Source organism: Podarcis gaigeae, assembly GCF_964106915.1.
Source record: "Podarcis gaigeae genome assembly, chromosome: 14".
In the NCBI taxonomy this organism is placed as follows: domain Eukaryota; kingdom Metazoa; phylum Chordata; class Lepidosauria; order Squamata; family Lacertidae; genus Podarcis; species Podarcis gaigeae.
This window is the reverse complement of record NC_139690.1, coordinates 35651041-35669750: the sequence shown is the minus strand read 5'-3', so window position 1 is coordinate 35669750 and position 18710 is coordinate 35651041. Positions and strand designations below refer to the sequence as shown.

The window sequence follows — 18710 nt, the reverse complement described above, 5'->3', positions numbered from 1 at the left end:
AAACCGGTAGACAGGAAACTTACTTCAGACCTGGGCCATATTCACACCATACATACCCGTGATGCCACTTTCAACAGTCACATTGTTCCCTACAAAGGCTTCTGGGAGCTGTAGTTTATGAAGGTTGCTGAGAGTTTATAGGGGACCCTTATTCCCCTCCCAGAATTTAGGGAGAGGGATTGATTGTTAAACCAGAGGTGGATTTAGGGCAGTGCAACTGGTTCTTCCGCACTGGGTGCCTAGGGGACACCGCAGGGAGTCCCAACTATGACCTAGTGAATTGAGCAGAATGTGTCAAAAAGTGAAAATCCAGACACTTTTGCCCAAAGTTGTTGAGCTTTCTTTGCAAAATCTCAAAAAATAATTGCTGTCTTTGAGCTATTTTTGAGAAAATTCGGCAAAATCTAGACTTCCAATATGGCTGGACATATGGCAACCCCATTTAAAGTGCAGTCAAACCAACAATTCATGTTTTGCTAGATGGGCGCATGATAGCAGCTGAAGCTCACAGTGTTTTCCTGTAAAGTTGCTAAATATGTGAGAGATACTCCCACTGTGCCCTGACAGGAGGTGGGCATAACTATGTATTCTCCTACCTGCCTGGGCACACCCTCTTCCTCTTTCCACTCTGCCAGCAATGTGAGAACATCTGGATATCCGATCTCCAAGCTCAGACTACCTTTGAAGCTAGACCTAATTATGTGTTTGCAACTGAATTACCATGTTAAGCCTGCCTGAACAAAGCTGTTGCATCTGTTACTCTTCAACAGGCATTCTGGGTGAGTAAAGAGGACATTCCCAACATAGGGAGCCAGACCATAGATCCATCTAACTCAGGCTCTTTCCCAGCCCTACCTGGAGATGCCTAGGATTGAACTTGGGACCTTGCATGCAGGGCAGATGCCCTGTCACTGAACTACAGCAATTCACATTGGCATTAGTGCTGGGGAACAGAACAGCCCAAATCTTCTCCCCCATGCTACCATCTTTCCCCCCTCTTGCATGCACGAAGATAGATAGGTCCATGTTTTTACCCCCTTTTTATTTTTTAGCAATTGTCCGCAATATAGAATTAATTAAATAACATTTAAAAACCTCCTTTTCACAAGTCAAGAGAATTCCAGAATATTTACAAACGTTTGTTCCGCGCTGTTGCGTGTGTGTGTGTGATGGTGAATGTTTCTTTGCTCCATTTTAAAAATCTTTTCTCTTTCTCCTCTGGGAAGGAGTGGAAGAAGTTGCCTATCCAGGGTGTGTGTGTGAGAGAGAAAGAATATGTAAGCCCCACGTTGGCACATAACCTTGATGGTGGCTTGGCAACACCCCTTCCCTCTCCTTTGCAGGAGTACACTATAAGAACGGTGCTTACACATCCGACCAGTTCACAATGCTAAGTCACAAACACAACCACGTAAGGCAGTGAAGCTTCCCCAAAGGTGTGGTTTTTACAAACAACAGAATAGTCCTTGAAAAGGGCTACCATCACCCCATCCCAGAGGAGGGCTGGCCATGAGGCAAGGTGAAGGGGTGGAGTCTGTGCATGGTTTAGGGAAGCTTTTAATGTTATTGTAATAGGTTATTGTATTTTAGTGTTTTGTTGGAAGCCGCCCAGAGTAGTTGGAGGGACCCAGCCAGATGGGCGGGGTATAAATAATAAATTATTATTATTATTATAAAGAGTGGCATTGTGGGAAGCAGATGGGGCACATTAAAGAGGCTGGGCCGGCCCTACCATTAGCTCCTGCCATCTCGGCTGGACCTAAGTCATGGTTTTTGCTTAGTGTTATGTCTGAACCTTGGTCTTTGTACAAAAAAGCCATGAACTATAACCAAAGTTGGCTCTTGGCTTACACCTCATGATCTGACTGAGCAAAACAAACCATGATCCTGGGTTCGGATGTACGGTTAAGCGAAACCATGGCTTAGCTCTGTGTAGGGTGGCAGCAGATAGGGATGGGGAAATCAGTCAGTTTTGGTTTCTCTTTTGCTATCTCCTTTTCCCAGTCTTAAGTTCAGTTTTCCACATCTGTTTACAATTTATTAATTTATTTTTCAAGCCTTCGTGAAAATTAATTGGCACTTTAGTGCAGATTTCTTCTCACATACGTTTTGTGTGTACTATTCTGCCTAAGATATGCGTTTTATTTTATTGCAAATCAATTTTGCTTACTATACAGTACAATCGCATCTTACCAGCATCTAACTCATGTGCAATTTCAACCCTTTGTGGGCGATTCCTACATTAGAGGAGATTGGACTAAATGACCCTTGGGGTCTCTTCCAACTCTACAGTTCTATGAAGGGAGGCTGGTTGAAATTGCATGAGTTAAATCGAAGCAATGGGGATAACTTAAAAGCTCTTTTTGTGTGGAGATGCTTTGCATGGGAAGAGCTTTAAAGCTCTCCTCCTTGCTTGGGGGGCAGCTCAGTACATCAACTCTGGGATGCTCTCGTGAGGCCATCCCAGCTCCTGCGAGATCTCACAGAAGCACACCTGTAGTCAATGTGCTGAGCGTCTCTTGCCTCAACAAGACAGAGAGCTTAAAACCTTTTGGGAGGCCAGATCTGCTTGGAGTTTCTTGGCACAAAAAGAGCTTCTAGGCTGCCTCATACTTGTTTATCTCTCTCTCCCTCCAGCTATGGGTTGGTTGTACCCTTGGAACTGAACCCTGGCATAAATCGCCATCGTACTGCAATGCATTTTTGCATGTTCTTTACACTAGTACATGCATTTATATGCACACATTGGCCTGCTATATGCATTATCCACACACATTACTTGGCTGGAGAACCACAGAGCACAATTGGGAGAGGTGTGAATTTTGAAGAACGGATGTGTTTCCATTTACATATTATTTCAGAAACTGAATTAAGCAAGTTCACGTCTAAATGCAAACTAATCAGATTTCTTCCCTTCCCCAGCAGCAACAAGAAGTGGCTGTACAGTCGCCTTTCAACCATAGCAAAGCTTGACTATAGCTTAAAGCAATGTAGGAACCAATCCAACAGCTCTCTGGAATAGGGTCCCTTTTCTTATGAAGAGCAACAACCAAATGCTAAATGCCACTCCCCCATATGATTTTGGTATCTTCCTTTTGGGGGAAAAGCCTTTTATCCAGAACTGAAGGAGCCTTATCAGAATCACACATTTGGGGAAGTTTCACTGCCTCAATGCTACAACAGGAAATCACCATTATCTTAAATGTGTTTTCTTCTTTTAAAAAATAAAAAACATAGTATTTTCCATAACACACCCATCTTCCACTAGAGGTTTTTTTTTTTGTTTGCTTTCCAAAAAATTATTACCATTGTAATATTTTTGTTTTAAATTAAAAGAAAGAAAGCTTTCCTTCTCAATTGCGACAGAAACTGAGGTAATGCATGTTTGACACGGGGAGGGGGAAACCTCTTATATGGTGAGGGGAACAAGTCCAAAAGTGGACGGGCAACAGAAGGGAAAACAAAGACCAAGAACAAGGATAATGGAAAACATGTCACACTCGCGCGCGCCCAACAGACCCCATTCCCAACATCCCCAACCTTCCCCCTCAATCCCCCCCCCTCAAAACAATTCGAAAAATAAAAATAAACCAAAACAAGGTCTATATGGTGTTCTTAATCCTTATCTACATTATTGCACAAAAGATCAAGGACAATTGGAACCTAAGGCAAAAAGGAGACGTTGCGGCTAATATCTAAAAATTCTGTGCAATGCCTATTTCTAAAAAAAGTCTAGCCTTGGCTGCCACCCCACACAGAGACAAGATGGCGGCAGTGACGCCAAGGAGAAAGGGAGGGGAAACAGCTGCGCCCACTCAGGAAGTCAAGACATACGGATTAACAAGCGGGGACTACGAATTGGCGAAGAGAGGAGTGGCGGGGTGTGCCAGGTCACACCGAAGGAGGTCAGGAATCGCCTGGTGCACCCCCAACACGCAGAGCTTGCCTGAAAGGAGGCAGTGGTAAAGGCAGTTAAAGTGGTGTCTCTCACATACACGCTCTTCCACCCTCCCACAACCCTGGTCAGGGTCTGGGCTAAGAGGGTGGAGCCACAGTAAGGTTGCGCTTGGTCACCTCAGGCTGCTGTGTTATCCGGAGCTTACAGACAACTGGGGTTGTGGGACGAACGGGAGTCGCCAGCCGGCACTGATGACACAGAAAGTGCACCCTTGCCTTTTTCACACACAAATGCACGCGCGCGCACACACACACACAATCTGGTTAAATACCAGCTGCTGGGCAGTGCCCCCTCGAGTTGGGATGGGGTGGGGAAGTGGTGGCGGGCAGCCACTTTTGAGATTTTGTAAACTGCTTGTTGCTTCGGAAATAGCGTTTTAGCCCTTTGTGTGGAAAGGATGGAACCCTGGGGAGATTGAGACACACACAAGACACACCCGGCAGGCCCGCAGTCTGGCTCGGAGGAGAGATGAGTGTGTACGACCCCACAGGAAGTGAAGGGCTGAGCTGCTCTGCCCAGGGTCATTCTCACCTAGGTTGGGAAATGGGAGGTGAGGCAAGCGGATGGGGACGAAGGAAGGAGACGCAACAACAGACTTGGCTTTATCAGAGAGACACTGCAAAAGGCCTGCCTTCCTCTCCAGAGTTGACCCTCCCCAAAGGAGCAGCACCAAGGGGTGACTACCATAACTTCCGGGAGCAAGGCCTCCCCACAGCTCAAGGGGTTCAAGTTGACAGCAAAGGGAGGTCAGTGTTGGTCTAAGCCCTTGGTGAAAGGAGGGCATCTCGTCGCTAGGAGCCCCGTTGTGGAAAGGTCAAAAATCCTTGCCGTTTGCCTCCTAAGCCCTAGTTGAATTGAAAACAAATCCACTCCTCTGTGACTTGCCACAACGCACAGGCACGGCCTTTGGTCTTCATTCTCAACTGATTTCCCTACCCAATTGCAACCAATGGGTTATGGGGACATTTTGCCATGAGCAATGCTGTTTTAGCTACACTTCAGTCATACTGCGATGACCCCCCCCCCCAAAAAAAAACCCTCCCTACTTTTCTTCCCCACACCCTACCCTGTCCCAAAGAATATATCTGTACCAGAATCCTGATTATAAAGTCAGCCCAGAGAGATGGGCAGTATGAACTGGCAGCCCTTGGTGTCATCTGAGGGTCTCCATTAGGCACAGGGCATTGCTCCCTCTAGGATGGACTCTAGTCCTGGCTCCTGTAATGTTTAGATGTCCATGTTTTCCAGCATACTAGAATCCTAAGCCGTTGTTCCAACTCAGGTTTTATATAGGATTCTTCTCTTTATATAAAAGCTAGGCCAGTTAGAAAACCATAAAAGAGTTTAGCAGGCCTCAGTTCAAGAGCTTCTTTGATGCTCAATACATTCTTATGAAGCCACCCAGTCTTACAGTTCCCTAGGGGTATACCCTACATATCCTGAAACTTTCTGCCCAATTGCTCCTTATTGGACTGGTGTTCAACAAGACCAGGGGTGGGCAAGTTGTGGCCTTGGGGCCACATGGGAATCTTGGCCGAATTTCACATGGGTGAAGGGTAGAGGTGTAAGATGATGACAGAAAGAGAGAGGAAATGAGAGAGCAAAGGGGGCAGAAGAAAGAGAGGAAGAGGGTGGTAAAAAGAGAGCAGCAGAAAGAAACGGTGGCAGAGAGATAAAAAGGAGATGACTGAAAAAAGAAAGACAGGGAGCAACAGAAAGAGAGGGGAAAGGGGGATGGTAGAAAGAAAGATAGGGTAGCCATATTCACCTTTGGCCTGGCCCTGCCTGATTTTGTCCACCCACTTTCAAGGTGTGTCCCCCCCCCCACCTCAATAGAAGGAATGCAGTTCTTGACAAGGAAAAAGATTGCCCACCCCTGAACTAGAGAGCCCTATCTGAGCTGTGAACTCCCAGTGCGCTGCAGGAAGAAGCTGGTGCTCCCACACAGAGCGCCCTTCCCCTCACACATGCACCTCTTGCAGTGCGCATGCCTGGTTGTGATCACAGGCGGGCGGTGGCCACACAAAATGGCTTCCCCTTTGTCCTCCCCATCATTCGGCCCAAGCACCCAAGCCTTTTCCTCAGGGGCGGTGGCCACGTGGCCAACAGTGAACAACTGACCCGAACATCCAGACTGTAGAGACACATTTACATACAGCCACACACACACGTTGACACAGGAAACACTTGCTACATCAGTGGCACCAATGGCATCACTGTGATATCTCTGTGGTCCCCAGATTGCCCTGACTCTGCACTTTGCTCACACCTGGGGGGTTAGCGCCAGTCAGAAATAAAAACAACTCTCCCCGCCACTTCCTCAGGAAGTGATATATTAGCTGTGCTACGTGTCGGCCTCAGCTGGGATCCCTGTCCCCCCTTTGCTTTTGGAATTGGAAGCTGGATCCAGTATAAGCGCCAATTCAACAGACAGCCCTCCCCCAGCACACTGAGCTCACCAGCCTCTTTTTCTGGGAGTCTGTTCTGACTTCACCCCCTGACAACCAGGCACAGGGGCGCTGTAAGCCAATTGATGCCCAGCAAAGAGGCTCCAGATGACTTAAATAACCAGCCCCAGCCTCTTTGCTTACCACCAACTCTATCCCAGCAGGCCCAGAAAGAAACTGCTTGCCAGATCAATGGGGCTCTTCTGCCCCCACTTCTGCCCCTCCACCCCAACCCAATCCATTATTATTATTATTTTCATCGCAAGGATCCCCACTCAGAAAGCATCTCAACACTACTCCTGATGGGCAAAAAGAGAAAGCCACCAGCCAACTGGGTTTCCCTCCCCTCCCTTCAGAGACAAAGTCCCGATTCCCTCAGATGTTCATTCTTGAGGCGCTATGGGCTCCGTCTTCTCCTGCCACCAACTCAGCAGTCCCTTAATCCAGCCCTCAGCTCCCAGTCTTCAAGTGAATAAGGAGAGAAGGCCTTTCTTCTCCTGTGGCCTCAGACAACCATGGACATCCTTAGGATTACTGAGGAAAACGGAAAGCCACATTTTCTATCCTCTTCCCCCACCACCCCTGTTTTTCGTTGTTGTTGTTTTTTTGCTTCAAAAGACATGGATCCTGGTCCCCAAAATGGATTCCGTTCGCACACAGCCTGTCCCAGAGCAGGAAAGGGCATTGCAGTGCTGACATCTTAACTGCAGGCCGTGAGGCACCGAGGGGCCTGCCACGCCCTCGTCAGACGCAGATCTCGATGGCTGTGGCCAGGACCATCTGGCCTTTGCCTTTGTCCTGCCGCCCATCAGTCCTGCTTCCCGCCCCAGGAGAAGGGAGGCCAGACTCTGAGGCAGACAGCCGGGAGACGCTGCCTTCTGTCAGGATGGTCCTCTTGAGGGGGGTCGGGGTGCAAGTGCTGGGCGTCTCGTGGCGGTGAGGGCCGGCGGAGAGCTTGTCTCCGGTGTGCTTGCGGGAGCGGTAGGAGGGCCGGCGCCGCACCTCCGACATCAGGTCGTACTTGATGAAGAAGAAGACCTCCTTCACAGGGCAGCGCTTCTCCGGGTCCAGGGCCAGCAAGCGCTGGAACATCCGTAGCGCGTTGTCCGTGAAGCGGCGCCACTGGGAGGGCAGCCCCGCCAGGCGCCCCTTTTGCCACCTCACAAACTCCTCAAAGAAGGTGTCCGAGGCTGAGGCCGCCTCCCAGGGGAAGTTGCCCGTCAGCACACAGAAGATGAGCACCCCGAAAGCCCACACATCAATGCTGGTGTCCACGGTGAAGCCCTCGGCCCGGCCGGCCTGGCACACCTCGGGCGCCGTGTACGGGATGGTCCCACTGATGCGCTTCACCCGGCACCCCACTTTGCGTGTCATGCCGAAGTCGGCCAGCTTGACACGCCGGCAGTCGCGGTCGAAGAGGAGGACGTTTTCCGGCTTGATGTCCCGGTGGACTAAGTTTTTGCTGTGCATGTAATCTAAGGCCAGGCCAAGCTGCTGCACACAGCGCTTCACCATGTCCTCAGGAAGCCCCACCTGCAGGTAGAGAGAAAGATACCATCAGCTAGGAAAGGGCAGCTGGAAACACCAGGAATAAACATGGCCTCCCAAGAACACTCAATGACTCTAAAGGCTCCATTTCCTGTTGTTATCAAAGTGAGCCTTGGCAACTTGGGGAATGACCAACGATTCTCCTGAAGCTGATCTCAGTGCTCAAGTCAGGATATAAGGGTTCAGGCAATTCCTGGGATCGAATGTGAAACCACTCTGAGAATTTCAGCTCAACTTTAACAAACTATAGCTCCCAGAATTCTTAGAGGGAGGCCATGCCTGTTTAATGCGGTATCATAGAGCTTTAGATGTATGGGTTGAATGTGGCCTGAGGGACCCAAACAGCCAAAAAGCCAGTGGAACTGAGGCCTAGTTACCTGTGGCGGAATGATGTCAAAGAGGTCTCCGCCAGGTGCATATTCCTGGGCGAACACGTAACAGTCCTCCGTCTCGAAGACCACATCAAAGACCTTGATGATAAAGGGGCTCGAGGAGAGTGTATTGGTAATGCTGAACTCCCTCAGGAAGTTCTTCAGCTTCGTCTTGTTCTTGTTGACAAACTTCAGCGCCATCTTGGTGCCTGTAAATGCGGAGGGAGAAGTGGGAGGAAGGACGGAGAATGCTCAGAATGTCACTCACTTTGACTTATGAAAGCAGAACAAAATGATTTCAGAGTTTACCGCCTTGATGGAGCAATCGTGATAACTGGAAAGGAACTTTTGATGGGGCTGAAGGTTCCCCACAGGTTGTGGGATGTGTTATGGTCAATCCCTGAGAGAGGACAGGGTGAATTGGATTGAGGGTGCATAGAATCTAGACCAGGCTTCCTCAAACTTGGCCGTCTAGATGTTTTTGGCCTACAACTCCCATGATCCCTAGCTAGTAGGATCAGTGGTCAGGGATGATGAGAATTGTCGTCTCAAAACATCTGGAGGGCTGAGTTTGAGGAAGTCTGACCTAGACAGCTGTACAAAGGTAATGTTAAGATTCACTGCTCTGCTCACATTTGACTCTGGCCCACCACTGGAATGTGGCCCCTGGAATATTGCCCAGAAGGGAATGTGGCCCTCAGGCTGCTTTAAATGAAACATACAGGTGGAAGAGGTAATTGCTTCAGGAGCCAGGTATCTCAGGAGTACATAAGGCAGGTATGGGGAATGTGTGGTCCTGCAGATGTTGCTACAAACCCCATCATCCCTGGTCAATGACCAACCTGATGGGAGCTGCAGATCAGCAACACCTGGAGGGACAATGGTCCCTCACACCTGACCTAAGGCATGGGTGTCCTCTAGCTTGGACTCTACCAGCAGAGGGCACTGCTAGGCTCACCTGTGCTCTTGTGGGAAACAAGGTCCACCTTGCCGTAGGTCCCTTTTCCCAGCTCGCGGATGAGGTCATAGTGTTTGTTGATGTCCGTGCCGGACAGCGTGCGGATGGCCAGTGACTGCATGTCCTCCGTGATGAGGGGGACCCCACAGCAAGCCAGCTTGCGTGTCGGTTCCTGCTCAATAGAGCCCGCACTCATGGTCACACTGGAAGACAGAAAAGAAAAGGCATTGGTCAACCATCACACCTTCCTAATACCCCAAGCCTTCTGGGATGCAGGAGTCGAGTCTGTTGCATCTATCCAAAACCCAGGCTGCGATTCTCTTTTCCCCTCAACTTTCACTCAGAAACCATGAACTCTGAAATATCACAATTCTGCAAATGCCAATGTTAACATGCAAGTTAATGAAATAACATTTGGGAGATCGGAGTTCAGAACCACGGCAGTTCAGATGCTCATGTAGGTTTTGTACATCCACGCCTGGTTCAAGCTGAAAGGTGAGTGAGGACACAGAAAACTGGTCCCAGTTGTTATAGAAACTACTGAATGGGGTTTTAGATATGTATACCAAAGACACAGCTACTTAAATATACAGTGTGGGTGTCAGGCTAGCATTGCTGTAATTATTATGAAGTACAAATACAGAATATCCACAGCAAATACTCTTAAAATAGTATATCACCTTCCCTGCCTCCTGGTTTTTTGTTTTTTTTTAATCTGCTGCACGTATATCAGATGTGGGGGATTTTTGGCCCTCTAGATGCTGCTGAACTCATCCAAATTGTGGCCATCGGTACATATTGCTGGAGCAAGTTTCATAGTTTTTAACTATGCACTGCATGCAGAAGTACTTTCTTTTCTCCTGAATCTTTCAACATACAGATGCATTAGATGTCCATGAGTTCTAGAGTTATTAGAGAAAGAGGAAAACTTTTCTCTATCATTCCACCCCCCCCAATCTTGCATAATGCATACATTTTGTGCCAGATCCATGCACAAACGCTAATTCAGAGAAGCATAAAGGGAAGGATATGGATAGTCTGGAAGCAGCAGGACACAATTTGCACTTTTCTGAGCGGAACTCCCCTCCCCCTCCCAAAAGGCATCATTAGCCATTCCCCTTTCAGGATACAGTGCAGAAGCGCCATACATCTCCCTGCTCTAGATACATCAGCCCTCATGATGTCACCTACTGCAAACAGCACTGCCTGCCTCTCCCTGCAGATTTTGCCTTGGCGGCTCCCCGCCCCCCAACCTGCAAGGCTCGCCACCTAAAAATTCAAGAGGGTCTAGCTTGATATGAGTGAAGGTGGGATCTGAGGTTAGTCCCATTGTGCCTCCCTCTGAGTGGAAGCATAGTGCAAGCGGGAGCCCTGCAACAAAATGTTGCAGTGTGGAGCCCACCCGGTCATAGTTCCGCCAGCTCCATTCCATTCTCTACTCCCCATTTCCCCTTTTCCTTCCCTCCAACAGCTTCTCCATGCCCACAGAGCGCACTCACTTCCCAATGGGCTGTTTGCAGCCCCTCCATATTGGTTCTCCTCCCCTCTTACAATTTGGGTTATGTTTTCTTTTGGGGGTCAGCGAATGGACGCGCCAATGCTCAATCCCAGCCACATACAATTCATTGGTTCCTCCCAGTCATATGAATGGGGAGCTCTTCTGTCCCCGGGACATTTAGAAATAACTTCTCGGTGTGAGCAAGGAAACGGTCCATCCAGACATGGAGTTGGGTCTCTCTGGTCACTTTATATCTACGCCTCCCATTGCCCACCAGCCTTGTCTGGCCATTGAGTTTACACTGAGCTATTCTGGGAAGACTTGCTAATTAAGCAGATATAGATTTATATAGGTACTAGGCCTTTGTTGTACTGCTTTCAATGCCTATTTAAAAACTTGGGCAAGCCTACCCAGACGCATAATTTTATCATGTACATTTATTTTAAAAATCTGGCCCTGTTTGACAAGGATCCTTATCTGAGATGCAGCAGCTCGGCCTATACATTGCATTCCCAAGTCAGATGCACCTAGATGTTTGGATCGGGGCACAATGACAATTACATTCCGGCGTCCTCCCCAAGCCCACTTCATCCCATACCATGAATTGGGATAAATAGGGTGGCGAGCGCAGGACTCTGCTGCATAATTCATTCCGTTGATTCATTATTATTACTTTCTTCCTCCAGCTCAGACTAAAATTGCTGTGTTTAACTGCTTCTCATTGACTAAACGATCATCCCCCCCCGCCCCCCCGCTTCCTCGCTCTGTTGTCTGTGGCAGGTATTTATAGGCAGTCGCTATGTCTCCCTGTGGTAACAGCCGCTTCTCTCCTCAAAAGACCACACACTTCTCAAACCTCGCATCCCTCTTAGGGGACGGGGCAGTGACCCAAGGCTAGAGAATGCATGCTCTGCATGGCCAAAGTCCTGGGTTCGATACCGGGTATTGCCACCTGAGAAAAAGGCACAGTTAGCAGACCCTAACTGTGGCCAAGACCCTAGACAGCTGCCAGAGGAGATGATAATGGGATTGACAGGCAGAGTACCAGAACACAGGGACCTGACTTTTTCTGAGCCAGACCAAATGGCCAGCTACCTCAGTACAGTGGTACCTCAGGTTAAGTACTTAATTCGTTCCGGAGGTCCGTTCTTAACCTGAAACTGTTCTTAACCTGAAGCACCACTTTAGCTAATGGGGCTTCCTGCTGCTGCCGCGCCGCCGGAGCACAATTTCTGTTCTCATCCTGAAGCAAAGTTCTTAACCCGAGGTAATATTTCTGGGTTAGCGAAGTCTGTAACCTGAGGTACCACTGTACTGCCCTACACCAGAGGAGAGGGACCTTTCTTTGGTTCCACAGATAGGTTAGGTTGAGAGGCAGCGACTGGCCCTCGGTCACTCAGTGAGCTTCATGGCTGAGTGGAAATTTGAACCCGGGTCTCCTGAGTCCTGGATCCAACCTTCGAATCATGAAACCTGTCCCAATTCACCAGGGAAAGATCTGCATTTCTGGTATCCACCCCTGCTAAAACATTGCCCCCTTGAGGACATATTTAAAAGGCGGACAGAAAATCTGCACATGCTAATTTATATGTATAGATGCAAATGATGGCCAACTTCCAGAAAAGCTGCCCTGTAACTACTTTGGGTGGAATTCTGATGGAAACAGGATGGGAAATTGCCAGTGTTTGATTATTCATCCCATGTCTGGAAACAAAGTCAATCCAGCGCATCTGGTCAGTATGAGCTGCCGTTATTGCTTTCTGTCCTCAAACGATAAGTGATTGATTACGGGTCTTCCTCCCCTCCCCCCCATGGCGTTATTTGCCTTGCACTGAAACGAATGGGATGGTATTACATCACGACAATGCAATTTACATGCATTGGTGGTTAATTATGTAAGGGATATAATTTTGCCACTGCAGACAGCAAGACGGATACCATATTGGGGGGCGGAAGATGAACTGCCGCGGAACAGAGACACTGCTGCATGTGATGAATACAGGGAAGAAGACAAAACAATGCTTTCTTACATCCCTACCTGTAAACAATGTTTAAGGGGGGGGGAGGAAGTTTGTGACCTGGGGCAGAAGACACCCCTTAGTAACACCCATGCTTTTAGGGGATGCCTTTAAAAAAAAACTATTGGGTGTAAGTTTCTACAATTGTTATTTTTCAAGTTTCAAAGCCACATTAGCAATGGGAAGCTCACTTTCCTTTTTCCAGCAAATAATAATAATAATAATAATAATAATAATAATAATAATAATAATAAAATTATTTATACCCCACCCATCTGGCTGAGTTTCCCCAGCCACTCTGGGCGGCTCCCAATCAAGTATTAAAAACAATACAGCGTTAAATATTAAAAACTTCCCTGAACAGGGCTGCCTTCAGATGTCTTTTAAAGATAGGATAGCTACTTATTTCCTTCACATCTGAAGGGAGAGTGTTCCACAGGTTGGGCACCACTACCAAGAAGGCCCTCTGTCTGGTTCCCTGTAACCTTACTTCTCGCAATGAGGGAACCGCCAGAAGGCCCTCGGGGCTGGATCTCAGTGTCCGGACTGAACGATGGGGGTGCAAACCTCTGGCGAACACTTGTCCATGTATCCTAAAGTAATTAAGCCTAGGTACATGCAACTGCAGCAATCACATCTTATTCCCCTGTCTATCCCACCTCCACTTCCATCTCCTTCCTCTGCTGTCTCCTCTATGTCTATTTCTAGATTGTAAACCCCTTGGGGGAAGGGCGTGGCCTTCTCATTCTCTGCCAAGCATCATGCTCGTGGACACTCCTGAACAAATTAATCAGCACTATCCTCTCGATTCTTGCATACATGAATGTCAGCGCAGAACTGTGAATGCCAAGACTTTGTCCGTGCATAACCTCTAATACGAATGTCCCTGCGAGTGAGGTTCATTTTGAATTCTTGAGTATGGATAGTGTCCAACTGAGTTCTACTCAGAGTAAGCCCATTAGAATCAATGGACCTCTATGCATTTGGCGGTATTCAGCTAAATACTGCTGCTCAGGCAAAGATGGATGCCAGCACCACAGGACTGCCCTCCTCTCTTCTTCCTTAAAGGGTTCCAAACCACCCAGAAATCTGCTCTGGAGGATTGGGAGAACCCCCAGGGGGGCAGATTCATAGAATTAGAGAATTGTAGAGTGGAAGGGACCCCACTGCAATGAATGAATCTTTCACTTAACGTGAAAACCACGTCAAAACCACGACCCTGAGATTAAGATTCTCATGCTCTACTGACTGAGCTATCCATTTATATTAGGAAGAACGTTCCATTGCACAAGGGGAAATTGTTGCACTGATGGAACATACCTCTAAGAGCTACGCTGAATACAACCTACTGGGCACAATCATGCTTTTCTTGCATTTCTTTTCCAAAATGACAAACTTGTGCTTTTGCTTTAGATCACATCAGGATTTTTGCAAAAGAAATCAGGAACGCAACACTTCGCAGGAGGACTGGTGTTAACAGCTTGCATGTTGTTCTGTGCCACTTTAAGGAAGAAATCAGTGGTGCAGTAATCTGAATGTTACATGTGCACACGATTGTCCTTATTTCTGTCGCTGGAATATTGGACAGTATGTCACTTTTGATGGCTGCCCCGTGTTTCCAATGGTGAGACGTCCTGCCCTCCGGCAATGTCTACCCCAGCCAATTTTCACTTGATTGCTTCGATACAGCGCTGTTCAATCTTGTTGGCAAGTCTGTGCTTCAAGGCGAGTTCAACTTATCGAGACAATGTACCACTCCGGCAAGAACTACAGGTCACAGGCAGACACATCCCACTGGGGAGTAATGTGCACAGTTGCGCAATTAAGCCCCTACGCAGTCCCTGCCATTTTTTGCATAATACGTTTTTGAGGAGGACAGATTTGATTCCGACGGTACTACCCTACCGGTTCTCTGGCTGCACATAGAGAACAGCGGCTTCTGTCGGTTATCAGAGAGCATCAAGATTCTGCCAAAAGTAACGCAATCTTCATTGGAAGCTGAAGTCCATACAGCAGTAACATGGGTGGGAGAGCATAAAAACATGAGACAAACCATGCTGCTGGGTCAGACCAAGGGCCGATCTAGTCCAGCATCCTGTTCTCACAGTGGCCGGTGGGAAGTCGGCAAACAGGACCCAAGTACAACAGTACTCTGCCTGCCTGTAATTCCCAGAAGGTCTTCAGAGGCCTACAGCCTCCAACAGTGAAGGTGGAACCCAGCCATTGTGGTTAGTAATAATAATAATAAATAATAATAATTTTTTATTTATATCCCGCCCTCCCCAGCCGAAGCCGGGCTCAGAGCGGCTAACAACAATAAAAATAACACAGCTTACATAAAATCACAACCAATTAATTGAAGTACACTCTAAAAATCAATTCATTCTAAAATCAATTCAAAATCAAATTAATGGCAACCATTGGGCTAGAGTTCTGTGAGGATTGCCAAAGGAGGGGGTCAGGCTGCGCCTTGGCTAAAGGCCTGTGGAACAGCTCTGTCTTGCAGGCCCTGCGGAAAGATGTCAAGTCCCGCAGGGCCCTAGTCTCTTGTGACAGAGCGTTCCACCAGATTGGAGCCGCAGCCGAAAAAGCCCTGGCTCTAGTTGAGGCCAGCCATTGACAGCCTCATTCTCCATGAATTGGCCTGATCTTCTTTCGAAGCCATCACTGCCTACTGTGGGACTTAGTGCCACAGTTTAACTGTGCAATGTGTGAAGCAGGACTTTCTTTGCTCTGTGCTGAATCGTCCAACATTCAGCTTCATTTAACAACCATGAGTTCCAGTGTTATGGGAGACAAGAAGTGTTCGAAATTAGCCAGGCGCCAGGCGAACTTTGCACCTGGCTATCAGCCACTGGAAAGGGACGCAGGTGGCGCTGTGGGTTAAACCACAGAGCCTAGGACTTGCTGATCAGAAGGTCGGCGGTTTGAATCCCCGCGACGGGGTGAGCTCCCGTTGCTCGGTCCCTGCTCCTGCCAACCTAGCAGTTCAAAAGCACGTCAAAGTGCAAGTAGATAAATAGGTACCACTCTGGCGGGAAGGTAAACGGTGTTTCGTGCGCTGCTCTGGTTTGCCAGAAGCAGCTTAGTCATGCTGGCCACATGACCCGGAAGCTGTATGCTGGCTCCCTCAGCCAATAAAGCGAGATGAGCGCCACAACCCCAGAGTCGGTCACAACTGGACCTAATGGTCAGGGGTCCCTTTACCTTTACCTGATGTCTCCACCATCTGGAGGTGAATGCCTGGGATCACTGGATCTTGACTGTTTTCACACACTAATACCACATCCTGTAGAATTCTATCAGCTATCAAAATGAATTTCAGGACCCAAAATGCTTTTTCTGTGCAGCCAGAACAGGAACATTACAGTTAATGGTTGTAGCTTGTCTTCACTTACCCCACCCCACTGCCCTGTTCACAATTGTGAATAATATTCTTACATTATGAATGGTCTGTGTCACCACTAAGAAAACAGAAGTAGGAATAGGCCAATATATAAACAGACTGCCGCAGGATCAAGTCACTTTTCATCTTTAAGTTCTCCATGGTCTTAACCCAGCTCAAGGTTGCCATCTGAACTAGCCAGATGTTTAACTGATAATCAATCTCAAGTCAGCCCATCATTTGAAAAATAAGATTTTAGATCCATCTGATCCAAAAATGACAAGAAGACATTATATTTTGGCAAGTGTAACCTTGGTTTAAGGAGCCATTTGGCGCCTAGCTTATATACTGTACAGTGGACGTTCGGGTTACGAATGTGATTTGTGCGGGATGCACATTCGCAACCCACAGCGTTCGCAACCTGCAGTGGTGCGTCTGTGCGGGTTGTGATTCTGCGCTTCTGTGCATGCACGACCCCCGAAACCCAGAAGTAACCCGTTCCGGTATTTCCAGGTTCCAGCGGGTCCATAACCTGAATAAAACGCAACCTAAAGCGACTGTAACCCAAGGTATGACTGTATCTGTGTTTCTAACAGTGGAGACAAGCTCTTCTCTAGCCAGTTTCCCCATACCACACATTGTTTAATATGCCACTAGGGACACAGGTGGCACTGTGGGTTAAACCACAGAGCCTAGGACTTGCCGATCAGAAGGTCGGCGGTTCAAATCCCTGCGACAGGGTGAGCTCCCGTTGCTTGGTCCCTGCTCCTGCCAACCTAGCAGTTCAAAAGCACATCAAAGTGCAAGTACAGTGGTACCTCGGGTTACATACGCTTCAGGTTACATACGCTTCAGGTTACAGACTCCGCTAACCCAGAAATAGTGCTTCAGGTTAAGAACTTTGCTTCAGGATGAGAACAGAAATCATGCTCCGGCTGTATCCGGTTAGTTATCAACTAACAGCACCTTCCCGATCCTTCTACAGCAGCCTTGGCATGATAAAATGTGTGCAGGAAGCAGCTCTTACTCTCCACGCAAGCTATAAAACCAGATGATTTATTTCCATAGCATGGGGATGCTGCACACTTCAGCTCTGCAGTTGCCCCAAGCCCTGGGTGCATCCGCTCTGCCAATAAGTAATTGGCAGCTCATTAGCAGCTCATTGCAAATGCTGGAGGCCACGTGATCAGGCTTTGTGCCCTCAGGGCAGGGAGGGCCAGAGAGTTTGCACATCGTTTGCTAAGTCCAGCCGGCCTCTTGAAAGAAACAGGGGGAAAATTACAGTGCAGGGAACAACCACCCCATTATTATGTGGCAGAACATAGAATAGAATCATAGCTGGTGTTAACACAGAAATCAATACCATTAGCCCACAAGAAGGTAGAAAAAGGGAAAAGGTTTGTTTATGGGAGTGGGGACTCCAGAATTTGTGTTTTTTTTTATATATATATATTTTTATTAAGGATTTTCTTGTTTTACAGAAGTGTAGTGCCTCGTATTTTTTTCTTCTTCTTCTTCTTCCATGTAACGTTTTTACAAATCCGTTTCATTTGTTGAGGCATTAGGGGGAGAAGAAAACAGAAAGAAAAAAGAAAGGGGGGGTGGGGAGAGGGAGGATGGGTGGGGGTGGGGTCGGGTGGCGGTGTTTCTATTATGTTTAATGTATGTAGAGTTTGGTGTCAGCGTTGCTTGTGTTGTTCACTTGTGTTCCTTTGGTGGTGAGAGAGGTTGGGGTTGACTTAGGGTGTGATTGTTTGCTTGTGATTGGCTGTGGTGATCTTTGTTTTCGTGTGTGAGTGAGGTGGGTGGGTGTTTTGGATCAGGTTAGCCATATTGATTTGTATGCTGTTGGTGGATTATTGTCATTGTCCTGTTGGGCTGTGTATGTGATAAAGGGGAGCCATACTGGGGTGAAGGCGTCTTCTTCTGTTTGTCCCCGTGTCAGTTTCAGTTTATTAGTTAATTTTTCTAGTAGGGCTGTTTCCCATACTATTTGGTACCATTGGTCCATGCTTACTCCTGACAGGTCTCTCCAGTGTCTGGTTATGATGTTTCTGGCTGCTCAGGCACATACCTCCACATGTGGTGGGAGTGTCCCAAAATTCAACTATTCTGGACAACAGCCACACAAGAAATATGTAAAATAACTAAGCAAGTAATAGACATCACCCCAGAATTGGCCCTACTAAACATCTTCCAAGACAACAATGCCCATTTACACCACAAAGGACCCCAGAATTTGTTAGAAGGCACGCCTCTCTCCCCACATCAAACATCTCAGGTGAAAATGTGCATAAACATCACCTAGGAGGAGCCTTCTGGGTGCGCAGTGGGGTTGTGTGTTTGATAGGGGCTGCATAGGTGGCAATAGTGAAACGTGATCAATTGCCCAGTCAAATGATAGCCAAGCATTTAAACCATTAACTGATTAGAACAGCAACAAAGAAAATGAAGCTACTTTAAAAAGAGGGGGGATACAGCTCAGTGGTAGAGATTCTGATCTGCATGCACACAAAGACCCAGGTTT

General features: G+C 47.7%; 1 protein-coding gene across 3 annotated transcripts in view; it reads right to left on the bottom strand.

Moving 5' to 3' along the window:
* Nucleotides 1-1025: 1025 nt before the first annotated feature.
* SBK1 (SH3 domain binding kinase 1) overlaps nucleotides 1026-18710 on the bottom strand; it is a 75987-nt gene continuing 58302 nt past the window's right edge. For 2 of the 3 annotated variants that reach the window (XM_083710992.1, XM_083710994.1), the window contains exons 2-4: nucleotides 9283-9485; nucleotides 8331-8533; nucleotides 6278-7938 (exon numbers count right to left, since the gene is read on the bottom strand). In XM_083710992.1, coding sequence (XP_083567118.1) covers nucleotides 7150-7938; nucleotides 8331-8533; nucleotides 9283-9485 — 1195 coding nt within the window. In that variant the 3' untranslated portion in view covers nucleotides 6278-7149. Of the gene's footprint in view, nucleotides 7939-8330; nucleotides 8534-9282; nucleotides 9486-18710 lie in introns of all 3 variants that reach the window. The other variant, XM_083710993.1, reaches the window with a different exon arrangement.